The following is a 12,153-nucleotide window of genomic DNA, read 5'->3' on the forward strand; positions in this document are numbered from 1 at the left end:
TAGCATTTCACCTTTGACATTAGACAGACCCAAACACAACACAATAATAATACAATACGTTGTTTCAACGTCTTATCGTTTTATCGGATTTATATATACAGATTGTTTTGTGAAAATGAACATCTTGCCTAAAAAAAGTTGGCATGTGCTTTCGAAAGACAACATAGAAAGGGTCAGACGTGACGAAGAAAAAGCAGCTGCCGAAGAAAAAGAGAAACAGAGACGAATAGCACTTGCGGTGAGTTAGCATGATTTCTGTCTAGTCTATAAAAGTTTCGCAGGTAACACGTTTCTTGCCAAAATGTTGGTGTAGTCATGGAGATGTACATTAATAAGATAATACCTCCACAATGTGATCAGTGTATCTGTCTGCCCCCAATACAATAACGCCCAATACAATACATGCCCCTCCCCTCTCCTTCTATAGTGGTGTTATAATACTAGTCCGAATGTTTTTGCTCCAAATCAACACAGTAACTCTATGCGCACACTAAAAAATACCATTATTATATTATTATACATGTAATAATGATACTTATTACAGTATTAACCTTTACACCACCAGTTTCCTCTTTTCATCACAAATTCACAAAATAGTCCTGATCATAGTATGCACTTCCTTTCAAAAGATTGGAACAAAAATAGCTAAATTTTTTGAGTGAAAAAAGAAAATTGTTGTCTGTTGACTCCAAAATTAGGGTTCATTTCCAGAAATGTTGAAGAATATGAGGAAAAAATTAGGGGTGGGGGAGAAAATCTGGTGGTGAAAAGGTTATAAATGAAATCTGTGGGTGTAAGAGAAGGGTATGGTAATATTCCAACGAAATGAAAATTTATTGAAAAAAAATACATGTAAGTTTAGTTTTAGATAGTTCAACATTCATTAGGTATTTGTGATCATCCCCGTTCTGCTTAATTTTTATACTAGGAACAAGAGGCAAGAACAGCACATTTAAGAGAAAAAGCCAGAAAACGACATGGGAGAGATGAACCAACAATGGTTGATGGTGCAGATAGTAGTATTGTTGCAACAACAGAAGCGACTGAACTCAGGCATCCAAATTTCTTCAGTGAAATTGAAGAAGGGGTAAATATAAAAATTGAGCCACACATATACATTGTGTGATCATGTACGAGTACACATTTACCAAAATAATAAATTTGAAAAATTAGAAGAAACAATATTTCAGCTTTTGTGTCAAGATTAATTAAATACTCATTTAGTTTTCACTGCAGGAAATTTCCACAATTTGTTTGTAATGGCATTCATGGAAACAAAATTTAACGAAAGTCACTGACACTCAAGTGTTGTAGGACCCTAGAGAAAATCATAGTGACATAGTTTGTCACTGTTTACAAGCTAATACAACTGGACACAATCACCTGTGATATATTTTGAAATTTGTTTATAATATTTAGAAAAAAACGGTAGGCGTCAATAAAGAACATGAAGAAGAGAAAAGAAAGGAAAAGGAGAAGTATGAAAAAAGTATTGGTTTGCTGACATATTTGGGACAAAGTTCCGCTGAAGCTAAAGGTAAGTGTTCAAAATGTATAACTAACCTGTCTCGATTAATATGTTTTCAGGTTATTAAAGTAGTTTCCTATTGTTAATTGATGTTAACTCAGAAATTTTGAAAATTAGCTACAAGTTAAAACATTACGGTAATTTACATGTGCATGCAGCAAAAACATGGCTTCTCCTAGAAGCCTCATTCTGAGTTTACCTGAAAGCCTTTTCCCACAGGAATCTGTGAGGGCTCTGACTTATGAAAAGAGTTCATGAAAAGAAACCCAATCTGATTAAAATCTGATGTAGGTATGTGGCTAAAATACAAATAAATATTATATAAAGGGTCATAAAAAAAAAAAAAAAAAAAATTGGAGCCTCATACTCATGAAAACTTATGAAAAGGGTCCATACAATATAAGGTACAAGATATGAAAACACTTGATTTCCTTGCATGATCAGCTGCAAAGTTATTACCAGTTGTTGTCTCTTACTTACCTTTCAGATGCAGAGCCATGGTATTTCAAGTCTCCTTCCAAGAGAAAGAAATGTGAAGAAGGAGAAGATGACAGGTAAGATACCAGTGTACCAATACAAGTGTCAGCAAGGTCATACATTTGTGATTAATATTACCCACTGTGTAAAATTCATTTGTGCTTGGATTTTTTTAAAAATGTTTTTGTGTCAGGTGACAGTTCTGGACATTGAATGTCACTGAATGTTGTCTCCCAACTTTTTTTTTTTTGCATGACGTGCAAAATTGCAATTGCTGACACATTTTTACCACAGAAGCCAAATTCATGTTTGGGACTACATGACAGGGCTGTGCAGCCATCTCCCTATCAAATGGCAATTCAATTCACTATCCTGGTGTGGCGCAGATTTCGGAATGTGACTGCATTGTGTGATTTTTTGTAGATTTCTGCAATCACATTATAAAATAAATAAATAACAAAGACAGGGCTTCAAGTGCTTCGGAGTTCTTCGAAGGTCTTTATTAAAGTGCCTGTGCAATGCCCACCCTCACGTTTCCCATTTTAGATCTGTGTCCCACTGAAATGGGCAGTTATTGATTTTTTTGCTGAAAATGATTACTCGTATCCAAGTAAATTTGGGATATTTCTCGTGTTGGCCACGCCCACCTATCCCGAAACGGTCGACTGTTTCCGGATTTCCGACTCTCGCCGAAAGTGCGTCACCAAATGCCAAACTGTGAGAGGAAGTCATACCCCTGAGCCGTAATAACACTGGTCATTCTGTATACTTTTAAACGATATACATTTTTCGGTCGGCGTTTTTTTTCTACTACTTTTTTTGTCTATTTTTTTTTGAGAGAGTTTTTAGATGTTGTGTTGTGGGCAGCTGCAGTGAAACGTATAGTCACAGTGTAAGTATTCACACGTTTCTAATCGATCTGAAGGTGCGACATCAGTGGAAGAAAGCCACTTAACCTTAGATTCCTTTTTTTGTGGAAAAACTGTTCTCGTCCATGAAAAAAACAACTAGGTTTAAAGAGAAACGCCGACAACATAAACCTGGCGCAACACTTTTGAAAGAAATAGATTCTGGACCATGATCACCGAGGCGGATTTCAGAAGAGAGAGAGACGTCCGGCAAGTGTTTCAAATGAGTTGACTTTTTTGCGATCCTGAATATCGTTTTAAGTAAAAGGTAGCAATAATTTTGACAGTGACACGAAAACGGAGCGTCGACAAACAGGAAATTACACAGCCCTTACACACTGCTAATTGTTTTCATTTTCGAAGGCTAAAAGTTTCTGAATTGTTTGGTGATTGGTGTTGAATGTCAAATTCACACCTCTGTTCTTTTTTTACCTCCATGCTTGCAGCTTGATCTGCGCACAGTCCCTCTATCATAGTGATAGAGGGACTGTGATCTGCGTAATAATTTATGAAATAAGAATCCGGGCTTGGTCAATGTGTTTCCACCAAATAAAGTTTTAATATGATGTTATAATTATGACAATCACGCCATGGATCACGCTAACTCGAATCCACTCTGAATTTATTTGTATGTGTGTCGATCTTGATTATTTTTGTTATCCAATTAAACGCCGCTTTTAATGCACTTGCCCTCGTCGTGACCCGACGCGTCCACCTATTTAAACAAAATTTCAATTTATTTCCAAGCAGCTGTCATTTATTTAGTAACTGTGATTTGTTGTTTTTTTAATTATTTTATAGTGATCACTATAGTCTAATGTTTAGAATGTCAAAATATGTTCTCTTTTATTTTAATTTTGAAAGTTTTACTCAGACGATCGATGAAATAAAACAGTGTAGTGACGTGCCTAGTAACCTGCTAAATAACGAGATAATTCCGACGTCAAATTCTATTTTGTCCAGCGACAGTGTACAAACGTGTGCCAGCAACTGTGACGACCACGGTGACCAGCTACACCAGAACGGACATATTTAGCATCTAACTCAACCCTATGCAACAAAAATTGATACTACAAATGTATGTATTCACTATGGTCCACTCCTCCTCGACGAACAAGTACATAAGTGAAAATTTAGTCAAAGACGAGAAAACTGCACAAGAAATTTGCCTTATTTACACGTATCGGCAATGCAAGCTGCCATGCGACTTCCCCTTCTGACGTCACAAGGGGAATTTCTGTATGCAAATAAGAAGCTAATGAGGAGCCTCGTTTTAAAGTACACAAAAATAAAGTTGGCGTAGATTGAGTTTAAAACACATTTTTTCATTCAAATAAAATAGTTCATGCTTAGAAACATAAAAAATAATAATATTTATGTATCAATGGATAATTTTAGGCGTGAAAATAGCAGCCATTTCACAGGCACTTTAACTTGTGAAAGCACCAATGGCAATTCCTGCATAGAATTACGCCATATTAGGATGAAGCCTGTACAGGGTTCACCACTTGAGGGCACTTCCCCAATATCAATGCATTGAGTCGGATACTTTGTAAAGGATCAGCATACATTTTGTTTAAAAAAAAGATTGTTACATAAAAAATAAATAAAAGGAATAAAGAAATACAAGTTCCTGGTCACACTGGCATCAACCTAGCCCAGTCGAACACAAGCACCTGCGGACCTTAACCAAGGTTCCCCCAAAGTCGCATTTGTTAGTGAATGAATCTCGGCCAGTTGAATTGGCCTTCAAGCTTCTCATTGAATCTGTGGCACACCCAGGGTAGGGGGGTGTCACCCCTTTTTGATGTAGGATTTGAACTTGTGTCTACCGATCATGAGTCTGAAGCAACAACCTACCAGTAACCGGTATGTTTATATACTTGTTTACATATTTTAGCCTTTGTCAACTGAATTTTATTTCACTGTCAATATATATGATAGTCAAGAAATTATTTTTCTTCACAATATTATGTCATAGGAAAACAAAAGAATGCAATAATTAGTGATTTTTTGTTCACTGCGAGATCTTGCACAATCTGTGACAGACGCAGATTGAATGTCTGTCACGAAAAATCATCGATTTTGAACTTGTATTTCTCTTTTTTTATAGTTCAGTATAAAAAATGCCAGTCTTTCAGAGAGCAATATGGCATTAATATAGCTTTGTGAACGAGCTTATTGACCATCAAGAGAAAGCGTTTAGTGCTGATCTGAGGGAAATGATGTGTTTGTTGCAACGAAGACCAGATCGAACATGATATGTTATCTAAGTTTCGACAGTTTTGTCAGTTTACTAAAACACGGTTTGCACAAATATTTAAACATTCTATTGTCTTTATTCACTTGCCCACAAGCAATTTTCAACGTTGGAATAACAAATTTTGGAAACTTGTCAACGAAAAAAGATCTTCTGTTCTTGACTCCCGTTGAATCAGCGCAAAGCCTACACACCACTATTGTTTTAATCTGTGATGACCCGGACGTTCACATTTATGATACATGTACAGCAACACTGATTAGTGGCGCCCAATCAAATCACTCAATTTACCTGCAGTGAAATACAGCTTTTCTTACCTTGATCACGCACTCGTGGGCCGGTTATGAATGGTCGGCTTTAGTGAAAAGATATACCCTTGACCATCATCAAATATAGCGTAGCATATAATTTGGTGTCGAAATACCCCAAAAATAGTTTCACATTTATCCCACATGATGTTTTGACACCAATAGGAAGGACACTATGACCTTTGTTTGTCCCGGATCTTGCACTGAATGGAAAATGGTCTACTAGTCAATAAGATCGAGTGATATCTGTATGCCATCACTAGTAATGCCAGTAGTCCTGCTTTATAACTCATCACCATGCTGGGAATTGAATTTAAGTTAATCAATTCATCACTGTGAACAGTATTTTATTTGTACAGTTTATTCCATATTTGTGACGTGATAACATTCCCATAGATCAACATCATAATATCATGTCGCAAATGCTGTTCAGATATAAAAAAAATATTTAACCATTCAATCTATTTGTTAAGGTGAGAAGGGAAATTTTCACTTTTTTCTTGATTTTTCAAAAATTGATTAAACGTTCACTTTAGACCTTGATACATCATCCCAGGTTGACAAAAGATCGAAATTGCGAAATAACGTCGCTCAAATCAGTGTTTTAAAACGCTAGCAGAAAAGACTACAACTGCCGTTTCGTGGATATTTGCACATTGTTTATCTTTGAAAGGGCTTAAATGATAACATCTTATCTGTATACTCTGTTGTTGACGATTCTGATATAACGGGTGATAAGCTTCCCGTCGCAAACAATGCGTGTTTATCTAACGTCCATTGTCAGCATTATTGTCAGTCGAGACTTCGTCGGAGAAACATGGTCATACAGTACCCATTTCGCCCAATCTTCCGCTTTTACATCGACTGCTTAACGCTTAATTTCTGACCATGCGGTCTTGTCCGACCGGAAACCGACTGCATTTTAATCGCGTTTTTTGGGGGGAGGGGGGGGGGGGGCTCGCTCGCTCATTGAAAACACTGACCGCTCGTCCAAACACTGATCACTGGCGCAGAAGTGGTCAAAATGGTGGTTTCTTTAATATAGAGTAGAGATTGATGCATAAACTTCACTGTAATTCTGAAATGCTTGGAGATCTGTTCACCGACACATTCTTGCTCACACTTGTCCCTGATTTCACCATGACTGAAGATCTTGATCGCCGTCATCTCATGTATCCTCAGAATCCAAGCCTGGTTGAATTCATGGATAATTGAGACTTCAAGACTTTCCATCCGCTGTCTATAAAATGACTTAGTGTAGTTGCAAATGATATGATTCAGTTTAAGGTGGCAACCAGAGTAAAAATTGTTAAACATGTTACTAAGCACGTTACTACAACAACTTATACTTCATCTGAAAGCTTAGATATAGGCAAATATGGTAGTGAATATGTCATACCAATGGCTGTCTGATGGATTACCTAACAGCGAATTTCAGTACTGGTTATGCTTTTTTTACTACCGGCATTCTGACTGAAGGCTGGACTGTCACGTCTCATGTTTAGACTGCCTTTGTTTTCTATCTACGACCATTTTAACTACAGACATGCTACTAGAAACAGATTGTCATGATTAGTAACTTTTCGAAAATTTCGGAATCACGGTTTAGTTTTTAGCACTTTTTACCTCTTAATTAATTACAGTCCTTGAATTTGTTATTCTCCACAGTACTGTTGATCGAAAAAGAAAAGACACACTAGATCCACTGAAGGATATGGACAAGTATCTGAGAAAAAAACACAAACATAAACATAAGCATAAAAAAGAAAAGGTAAGGTTTGTACACACTAATATGCATCCCATTTTGTGGTGCACAACATGAGAAGCTAACAATATACTCTCCATAAGGCAAGACTGCAAAAATAATTGAGCTGTTAGTTTGGTGATGCCCGTGATGCCTGATGAAGTTCTATGATAATTGCACATTATATTCTTCTCATGGTTTTCTATATACTGGATTTGCTCTATTAGAAGTGTGTTTCTCAAAAATTTCATTATTGCCGGATCATTATTTTTACCATAGATACATGTCTGTCATTTACATGAGCACATTCTCTACAAATAAAGCGAATGTGGTACATGTATTTGTATTTATAAGTAGGTGAGTTTGACATGCATTTGTTTTTATTACAGGAATCTAAAGAAAGACACAAACATGCAAAAGCTGACAAGAAGACACCCACAATTGAGCAGTTGAGAGCTGAAAGACTACAAAGAGAGCGGGCAGAGCGAGCCAAAGCTAATAAACTTTTATCTGGTGAATCGAGTCATAGCAAAGAAACAGTAAATACTGATGACAGAACTCGCCGTTATAATTCACAGTATAATCCACATTTAGTGAGGAAACCCAAATACAAAGGCCACATGTGGAATATGGAATGATTTTTAAATGTTTTGTAAATAATATACCCATATATTAAATATATGTTGTCGGATATCTACACTAATTGATAGTTTTGTGTAATTTTCTATTCTCCTCGAATGTACATATTGATACCACATCATGTATAGATACTAACTTGAGATAACCGAAATGTTGCAACTTGTCCGGCTTCATATGTATGGATACTGACTTGAGATAACCAAAATGTTTTTACTTGTCTCGCTTCATACATATGAATACAAAGATGACCAAAATGTTGTCACTTCACTTGTCCTACTTCGTACGTATGGAAAACAACTTACAATGTCAGAAATGTTGTCACTTGTCCTGCTTTGCAGGTATGGATACCAACTCGTGTCTTGCTTTGTCAGTGTGCATGAATAAAAAGACAGTGTTCTGTGTTTTACAATTTTTTTTTGGAAAAAAGAAATTTAAACAGGACTAATACATATATCTTGTATTGATTTGATACTTGTAGCTTTGTATTAGAAAAACAGAAAGTGTGGGTTTACCACAGTTTTGGTTAGAGTTGAGTAAATTGAATGAGCATGCTATCTACTAGACTACTAGGTATTAGTAAAGCCACATTTTCGAATGAGTGTTTTGGGCTTGTACCACACAAAAAATAAAATTGAATGATTCAGCAATTGATTGCATTGCCAGTGCACATTGCTGAACATTAATTCATATAAATACAATACATTTTGTCATTGGCTCATGAATAATTAAATGTATACCACATGACGTTGAAATTACCCTTGTAATACCTATTTTTTCCCAGAACCTCCATTAGAAATTACAATGGCTCAGTCATTACAGACTCTGCCTGCTGTGGTTCATGTTGTAGATTTGAACACTAGAATTGAACTTTTTTAGCTCTGCTGTTGACTTTGTCGAGCTGAGCTTATCATGCAAGTGATCGCCGCTGGGGTTCGTCGTCCGTGTAAACTTTTTACTTTTTCAACTTCTTCTTGAAAAATACACTTCATATTGCTTTGATACTTGGTCAGACCTCTCTTAGATTTGTTCATTTCGTGATCTTTAATTCTCTAATTTTGATCAATATTTTTGTCATTAATGGTAAAAAGTGATATTTTTGACTTCTTGTTGAAAACTAAAAGTCTGATTGCTTTGATATTATACATATAGGTACTACAGGTAGATCTCTCCCAGATTTGTCCATTTTCTAACATCGGCCTCTAACAACTTTTAAACTATCTTGGCCGACCAAATATAAATAAATTTTTCTCCACCCCACTACTGTAAGGTAACACACCTTTTAAATAACTTGGACCCAAAGAAGTCTTGTGGCTGAGATAACTTGCCACCTAGAGTTTTAATTGATGCAGCAGACATTATTTCTTATCCCTTGACACACATTTTTAACAGCTCCTTTTCCTCTGGTAAATTTCCCACTATGTTGAAAGTTGCCAAGGTAACACCAATTTTCAAGAAGGGTAAAAAGCAAGATGCTAGTATAATTATAGACCTATTTCAGTATTACCTCTTTTTAGTAAAATTTTAGAAACCATTGTAAATCAGCAATTTGCTACTTATCTTGAAAAATATAATATACTTCACAAACATCAATACGGATTCAGGAAAAAGCATAGCACAAAACTGTCCCTAATTAATTTGGTAAATCATTTGGTACGTAATATTGACCAGGGAAAGCCCACGCTAGGTATATTTATAGATTTCAGCAAGGCCTTTGATACGATCAATCACAATATTTTATTATGAAAGTTAGAACAGTATGGGTTTAGGGGGGTCTCACTTCAATGGGTCAAAGATTATCTTCATAACAGGTCCCAATATGTACATTGCAATGGAATACCATCATCTAAAACAAGCATTAATTACGGGGTACCCCAAGATTCTGTTCTAGGCCCAACATTATTTATATTCTATATGAACGATCTTCCCAATTCGACTAAATTTTTTAATTTTTACCTTTTTGCTGACGACTCAACTTATTTCATACTTATGAAGAAAATTGCATACTCAATTTACATGACGCAACCGCCCATTTAAATGATGTCCTGCTATGGTGTGATGCCAACATACTTTCCATAAATAAAAAGGAAAACGAATTATATCGTTTTTAGTAGCAAACGTAACTAACCTAATGTGGCAAGAAGAATGTGTTCAGGAAGTCAGAGTACCGGTAGTTTCAGTAGTTTTATTTATTGGTGTTTCAATGGATAAAACATCTTACTTGGTCCAGTCACATCAATCACATCCACAGTATACAGTAATTAGAAAAAAGTGTGGCCTATTATTTAAACTTAGACACCTCATACCCCTTAACAATTTAATATTGCTTCATAACTCTTATTCAGCCGAATATTACTTATGGTCTGGAGGTGCGGTGTAATACATATCACTCACACTCAAATGCCATTTATATGACCCAGAAAATGTTAGTCGCGCAATGACGTTTAGTTTGTTCACTGAACACTTGGCCCCTTTATTCAAAAAATAATATCCCGGCTACAATTAGGTTAATTATCTCAAGCAGCTCATTCAAAAAAATAATTAAACAATTATTACTGACAGAAAACTAGACACATATGATTTTGCTTGCCAAGTTGTTTATTAGTCCCCGTTCGGACGCAGTGTTTTGTTTTGACCTTTGTGCGTCTGTATCTTAGAAATGCCTGGACCAATCACAATCAAACTTCACACATACATCATACATGATATTATACATATGCACATCAATTTTTTCACGATCTGATTCAAGATGGCCGAATGGCGGCCATTTTTGTTCTAAAAAATCATAGTTCAAGCTTGGTATATACATTATAGGACCTTGATTCACATCATTTTGTTTTTCAGATAAGTTTCAAAATAGCCGACTGGTGGCCATTTTGTTTTAATGAATGTGGTTCTAGTGCCATATCTCTGACTTGCTGTGACTGATTATGTTCAAATTTTGAATATTCATTATACATCATGTCATAGATATACAGATATACTGGTTTGACGATCCTATAAAAAATGACCGAATGGTGGCCATTTTTGTGCTAAAAAATCATCAAAATCAAGCATTTCTCGGCTGTTTACAGATGGATTTTGTTCAAACTTGGTATATACGTGCTGAATGGTGGCCATTTTTGTGCTAACAAATCATCAAATATGAAGCATTTCTGAATGGATTTTGTTATGGGTTACTGATGCACGTTATTTTATTTTTTAGATCGGATTCAGAATGGCTAGTGACTAGTGGCCATTTTGTTTTAATGAATGTGGTTCTAGAGCCATATCTCTGACATGCTTTGACTGACTATGTTCAAATTTTATATATTCAATCATTTAAATATTAAACAATTATCATAATCATATTCCTGACATGTTTATATTCCAGCTATATTACTATAAACAAAACTATACATCTTAAATTCGATAACTAACAAGGACTGTGCCATGCATGGCTTGTTTATTCATTTTTTTTTAACCTGATTTATTTTTCCACAACTTAGTTTCTTAGAATTAAAAGTTCTGTATGGCATCAGATTGGTTTTGGTGGCACCACTGTCATGGTTGCCCTGCGCGGTGTTTGGTGCTGGGGGTGGTTGAAGAGTACAATGTACATTGTAATCTCATGCAGTACAGATTCATCATGAGAGAAGGCCTGAAACTGCCTGATTAACCTGTAAACATGGACAATTTGCAACAATGAATCTATTTGATTTACGAGTAAACCAAGACAGTTTCCAGTGAAAAAAACAGAGCGTTTCCAGAGTAGTTTCACAGGAATAAACATGCAGCCAGAACAATAGGTCACACGACTAAAAATGGTATAATTAAGGAGATAACGCACACACGTAATCGTATAACCAGATGTATTTTATTTTGCATATGGAAAGATTTTGCTTCTAAAATGTAGGATTGTTTTCTACCAATTTTGTTAATGATTAGTAAGCTCTCAGCCAAAAAGTGTTCGTGAGTTGTGATTGGATTTGGCACAGGTATATAAGAAAAATTCATGACCAATAAATAGTTGAATTAGAGTGAATCAAAAAATAAATTGTTCGTATTCTGTTAGGTGGACAAAATCTGTTGATGCATTATGGGGTATCGACACCTCGATAAAAATGTCTACCATAGCTGGGCATTTTAAAGTTGTTTGTGAAATCAAATGCCTTCCCACAGTGTATGAGCTTTATACTAAGTTTTAATGAAATCGACACTGACATTCCCGTGAGAAACGGTTGATATTTTCAACTTGGTAATCTGATGCAGACATTCGTTATTGTACTGTGACTCCTTGGTGTTGTGTTCAG

At 35.7% G+C, this 12,153-nt stretch overlaps 1 protein-coding gene across 1 annotated transcript; it reads left to right on the forward strand.

The window, feature by feature from the left end:
- The first annotated feature begins 25 nt into the window (after positions 1-25).
- LOC100375896 (leukocyte receptor cluster member 1 homolog) lies at positions 26-7,928 on the forward strand. The gene is made up of 6 exons (XM_002741587.4): positions 26-238; positions 929-1,087; positions 1,420-1,537; positions 2,016-2,082; positions 7,150-7,252; positions 7,615-7,928. Exons 1-6 carry the CDS (start codon positions 116-118, stop codon positions 7,861-7,863), a joined length of 819 nt encoding a protein of 272 aa, XP_002741633.2. The 5' UTR covers positions 26-115; the 3' UTR covers positions 7,864-7,928.
- The last annotated feature ends 4,225 nt before the right edge of the window (positions 7,929-12,153 follow it).

Source organism: Saccoglossus kowalevskii, chromosome 6 (genome assembly GCF_978046115.1).
Source record: "Saccoglossus kowalevskii chromosome 6, keSacKowa6.1, whole genome shotgun sequence".
Lineage (NCBI taxonomy): Eukaryota > Metazoa > Hemichordata > Enteropneusta > Harrimaniidae > Saccoglossus > Saccoglossus kowalevskii.

What these genes read in the sequence shown, in the direction of transcription:
- LOC100375896 (XM_002741587.4), top strand. Translation starts at nt 116, where the DNA reads ATGAACATCTTGCCTAAAAAAAGTTGGCATGTGCTTTCGAAAGACAAC. An exon ending in TCAGTGAAATTGAAGAAGGG is followed by an intron (nt 1,088 to 1,419) that starts GTAAATATAAAA and finishes TATAATATTTAG; the next exon opens with AAAAAAACGGTAGGCGTCAA. An exon ending in GAAGAAGGAGAAGATGACAG is followed by an intron (nt 2,083 to 7,149) that starts GTAAGATACCAG and finishes TATTCTCCACAG; the next exon opens with TACTGTTGATCGAAAAAGAA.